At 41.5% G+C, this 5,622-nt stretch overlaps 1 protein-coding gene across 1 annotated transcript; it reads right to left on the bottom strand.

Moving 5' to 3' along the window:
- Window positions 1-3,712: 3,712 nt before the first annotated feature.
- Window positions 3,713-4,561, bottom strand: LOC147464930 (uncharacterized). The gene has a single exon (XM_086524583.1). The coding sequence runs from the start codon at window positions 4,559-4,561 to the stop codon at window positions 3,713-3,715; it is 849 nt and encodes a 282-aa protein (XP_086380709.1).
- Between the last annotated feature and the right edge of the window lie 1,061 nt (window positions 4,562-5,622).

The following is a 5,622-nucleotide window of genomic DNA, read 5'->3' as shown; positions in this document are numbered from 1 at the left end:
GCAGTGACCAAACAGTATATAAAAACCAGTACGGAAAACCTTAGAGGTAAGGTTGGTGAGTCAAAACGGAGGTTTTTGTAAAAAAAAAAGGGGGGGGGGGGGGGGGGGGGGGGTTACTCTTCTTTATAATTTATACCTAGCAAAAGAATGGATCAAAGATTTAATGTATAGGACACATCTTGTAAAGGCAGATGTTAGTCGCATTTGGAATATGGTTTTTTTTTTTAAATAAACCGTTTTACAAACAAAATGCTGCCGAATTTTTCTTTTAAAATCAAGAGTGCTTGTAGATTATAATGCTTACTTATATGCCATAAGGATAGGGCTATCCCTATAGCAACATAATATAGTCGCTAAAGAATGCTAAACTCCTAATCATTGATGACAAACAGGAGTACAGGTAGACAGCTAGGATGAGTGTCATATATTCAAGCTACAAATGATTCGGCACAAGCTCATGGAAGCACACAAAGGGAAAAATCAAACCAAGCCATTAGCAATTAGAGACCCCATTTCCAAACCTTGTAAACCTATACGAAATTTCACGGACCGTAATCGACCATATCTGCATATGCGAGCAAAAGAAAATGTAACATATACCTAGGAGTAGGCTTGGGCTTCAGGGTGTGACAACAATAACAAGCAGTGGGGATTGCTTGATATACCTGTCACCCATTCTAATTGATTGTACTTGTGGTTGGTTGGAAGGTAAATATCCCTGCTTTCATCTGATAGGAGTTCCGGCCTAAAGCTCCTATTGTTTTATGTACCGAAGGATCTTGTAACAATTTTAATAAAATAAAAAAAAAGTTCTACTTTTCTTTGGAGTAACCATATGATAAGTGTAAATAGTACCCAAGTTCTCTCAGTATATGATTCTAAGTGATGGGATTTTTCAATTAAACACACATACAATTTTCCCAAGATACCTTTGGTCAGGTATCTATCATATACTGAGAAAACTTAGTATTGATATAAAATAAATGATGGTTTAGTCTTTTTTTTCTTCGGGCTTTTTGGATTCCATCTCTCACCCATCTGGGATATGGAATAGAAGAAGGCACTCCTATTCCTCCCGTGTTTATTGCAAAAAAAAAAAACATTTTACAAAGGACTTGGCTTATCTAAGCCACAATAAAACCAAAATAAAAGGGGTTTATTGCTTGAATGCTTCATCAGCCTACTCATGTTGTATGTCCTTGTCTTTTGACTACTCCTCCGCCAAAGATGTTGTTGTCTGTGTCATGCAAAATCTGTTAGTATAAATGACGTCTTGTTATTATGCCAGCATGTGTGTGTTACGAGTTTGTATGTCCTTAGTACTATCATGCATTACCATGTTCCATGTATTGTGTGCTTTTGTGACATAGTGTGTATATAGAATCATGTGTTTAGACTTTGCAACTGCCAATATTGGGTTGAACAAGACTAACATAGAGCCGATCCAAAAAATGGGGCATAGGCATAATGTGTCGAACCTACACCATGGGGTTGACCATGTAGATCTAAGTGTGCGATATGTCAGTGCATGTTCCATAGTGTGTGTGTGTGTGTGTGTGTGTGTGTGTGTGTGTGTGTGTGTGTGTGTGTGTGTGTGTGTGTGTGTGTGTGTGTGTGTGTGTGTGTGTGTGTGTGTGTGTGTGTGTGTGAGAGAGAGAGAGAGAGAGAGAGTGACACTGCAAAGTAGCTACAAGTTGTAGTAAGGACAATGGGGAAGAACTCACAGAACTGATGGAAGAAGGTCATGTAAGACTCGAGATTTAACCCATTATGCATATCAAGAGAAGTATCTTGAATCATGTGCCATCATCAGGGAGAAGGAAAAGATGTGGCCAGCCCTGCCACGAAACAAAGATGGGGGTTACGAAGGCATTGCACTGAAAGCGGAAGAAGCCCAGATACTTGTCAATGACCACCCAAAGTGGAGGCAGAAGTGGTTGGACAAACGGCCACAGGATCTAACTAACTACCACAACGCTCCTCAGCATATACAAATAGATCCTACTTTCTGCCCAGTCCCTAGAAGACGCACGTGGAGGGATTTTGCCACATGGAAAGGCGCAAGGCAGCAAAAGTTGAACTACCCAGTCTTGACAGCGCAGCAGCCTCCTACAGTAGCCTACGTGGTCAACACATTGAATTCGGCAGTCACCTTGTTGCGGGATGTCCCCGACGTGGCTTGTCAAATGCTAGTAAAGATAGCCCGGATGATCATCACCTGTATCCAGGTGTTTAAAGACACTGAAGGCAACGATCATCCATGGAATCTGTTCTTGGAAGGACATAGAGGGATCTGCTGGAATCTCCAGGATTCGCCGCCACGACACATTTTGATGGCAATGTACTCCAGGCTAATGTACCTGCCTTCACACTACTTGCAGACATTCGAAGAGGCCTTCGTCACAGGGTTCCTCGAAATCAACTCAAGGATCTTCCATCCTATGGCGAAGGACCTCAAGGCACGGTACGTAGCATACCAACACACATTAAGTGAAAATCCTCTCAGACAGCATCAAGAATCCCTAGAAGCTGTCCTTCGAACAATAAGCTTTTCAGCAACAGTTGCTTCATTGGAGCCACATCAACGGCCAAAGCACTGAACATGCACAAGGGCGTGCAAGGATAAGAAAGGGGGGAGTGTTTGGCGGACGAAGTGACAAGCGGCCGTTTCCAGAGAAGGGTCATATTTTTATGAGAAACCTTTGTAAAATTCTTTTGTAAGAGAGCATCTCTAAGCCGAGAACTTGTCAAAGGATTTATGATTATTCTTCTGGGAGCAATTGTATATTAGAGAGCTAGTTAGAAGTTTAGGAGCTTTTGGCCGGACAAGCCATTTCTAAAGACCTAAACTATAAAGGTCATTTTTTGTAAGTTTGAACATTATCTTTTTGATGATAAACTGAGAAGACATCGTACGTTTGAGAGCTCCTTCTTGCTCCAACTTGTAATCTTCGCTATTGTGGCTACGGTAATCCAAATTCAGATTCTTTTATTGCATTGTGTTCCTTTTAAAATTTGCTCTTCCATTCAAGTGTAATCATTCAAGATTCGGTGTAGGTTTTTAACTATGAGTTTGAGACCTTAAATCGTTGTTTTGAGTGTCTAAATGCGTATTTTATGTTGTTTTGACCCTAGGAGAGGCTTTAGGGACCCTAAAACGACCCATTAGGATCACATGTTCGCTGTTTTTGCTGACTTTGGGATGAACGATCGCTATCTTTGTACCTCTCCAGAATGCTGTGAAAGTGATAGGATATGATCCTGATAGTCCCCAGTAGCTTCCCTTCAAGTTTCGTGCGATTCCGAATAGATTTGCATGGTAAACGGGCGTGACGACTGTAGAGCTGTGTAGAAGGACATAGTCAGATTACTTGGCGATAGTACGTTTGATTTGCTTGTAGATTTAGTAGATGTCATCGAGTTCACTTCATTAGGATTGACACCCTAGTGAGTTTCCATGCCTCATCCTGGTCGCTTCCCTTGTATTGATAAATATGTTGATGCTTGAGAGCTATACTATGGACGTCCGTTGCGGTGACCCGCAAACACTCGTCGAAACTATAGCCCCATGTGACATAACTCTCTCATGGTCATGTGATCCTGAAACATCAATATGGCTCAATGTTGTGGTCGTAACAGCCTCTCTAAGTAAATGCATGGTATGCTCCGTCACCAAAGGCTGTGGATGCTCTCTCATGGGTCCGCAATGTAATCATCTCATAGTCAATGGCTCTATGTGTGGTGCACTCACGACGGGTGCTCTCATCTCGATGACTCGTGGTGGATCTGATCTCATCGTAAATATAGACTGTGAAGTGCTCATCATGCCAAATCTAGCTCTGTGTGGTGTCTGTGAGGACTCTGATGTCAATCTCGTCTCGGTCTCTATGCATGGCTCTCTCAATAACTGCTCTCGAGACTCGTCAATCTCCAGTGTCAACCTAGATCTATGGTCATCGATAGAGTCCTGTGGAGCAATAGGTCTAGGTAGAAAGCTTGGAGGTGGTCTAATGGGTGACCTCGCTGTGTATGTGGACTCAAGCTCAATGCCAACACAAGATGTAGGTGATCTAGGGCTAGGGATAGGTCGATAAGGTAGGCCAAAAATCATCGTGTAGGTACTATAATCATCAAGGCTATAATAGGTCCTACTACCCATGGATCTACCAAAATCTACCTGAGGCTCTAGTAGAGGCATCTGTGACTCTCTCAAATACATGCGTACATCATCATCAACATACAAAAAACTATCATGCATACGTCGTAACTGGACTGTCACTGGATGGTATCGTGTGTCTGCAACATCCTCTAGGGATGGTACTGGGATCTCATGTCTAGAATGGATATTTTGTACTCGATAGAGTACATCTAAGAAATCTATGAGATGATCAGACCTCGTTGGGTGGGCTTTGGCTCTAACTGACTGAAAAGCATGAGTAGAGTGATCATGAGACTGAAGCCTCACAAAATAGCCATCGGTATATCGATCTCGATAACATAAATGTCTCTCGTACTCTCCTACTAACCATGGCAACACCAAATCGGAACCTCTTAGGGCCATGGTTATCATCAATCTAGAGAGTGCAAATACTCGATGATCATGTGGAAGCTCACTATGACTGATCTAGATCTCTCAAGGAATAGCAAGCAATATAATAAGTGTATGGCAAGATCGTGATGTGAATGGTGTGATCAAATGAAACTGTCACAAGGTGACCTACAGTCAATCATGCATGATAATAGTGGCTCATACATCACATCACAATGATGCCAATGTGTCGAGAGTCCATTAAATCCTACAGTGTGCTATGTCAAACAACTAAGCGAATCAGACAAACGACTCTCCGGACATATGTACTCTCAGTGTCTAGTCGTGCATAAATGCGCGCGTGAACGAGGTATATAAGAGAAAGTATAAGAGAGAGATCCTCGTAATACAGGGTCCGAAAGAGGCCGATTAGATGCGCACATGCATGGGACGCCTACAAAAAAAGAGAACCAAAAATATATTTATTTTATTTTTATTTTTTTATTTTTTTTTTTAACTTGGGGTTTTTTTTAATTCGGACGCCCATGCACACACTCTTTTTATTATCTTTGTTTACTTTGTTTCTCTTTCTCTCACCTAGATTCTTTTCTCACATGCCTTGTCTTTTGTTGACTTTACTCCCTTTCCACACACCTAAAAACAAGCATGCACATGTGTTTGACCCCCCACCCCCTTTGTTTGCTTGTGCACTACACTTTACACACACCCAAATTGAGGATAGTACACACCCCTCTTAAATGATGCACACACCTAAATCAAGCAATGCACACACACCTAAATCAAGTAAGTGCACACACACTTAAATCGAGTAAATGCATGCACACATACATCCAATTTAAGTAAGTGCACACACACACCTAAATTAAGTAAATGCACACACATAAATTAAGTAAGTGCACACACTGTTACGAGAAGTGACGTATACACACACCTAAATCAAGCAATGCACACACACCTAAATCAAGTAAGTGCACACACACCTAAATCAAGTAAGTGTATGCACACACACATCCAATTTAAGTAAGTGCACACACACACCTAAATTAAGTAAATGCACACACCTAAATTAAGTA

This window comes from Adiantum capillus-veneris, chromosome 1, assembly GCF_014529385.1.
Source record: "Adiantum capillus-veneris isolate H3 chromosome 1, ASM1452938v2, whole genome shotgun sequence".
NCBI lineage: Eukaryota > Viridiplantae > Streptophyta > Polypodiopsida > Polypodiales > Pteridaceae > Adiantum > Adiantum capillus-veneris.
This window is presented reverse-complemented; position numbering and strand designations above follow the sequence as displayed.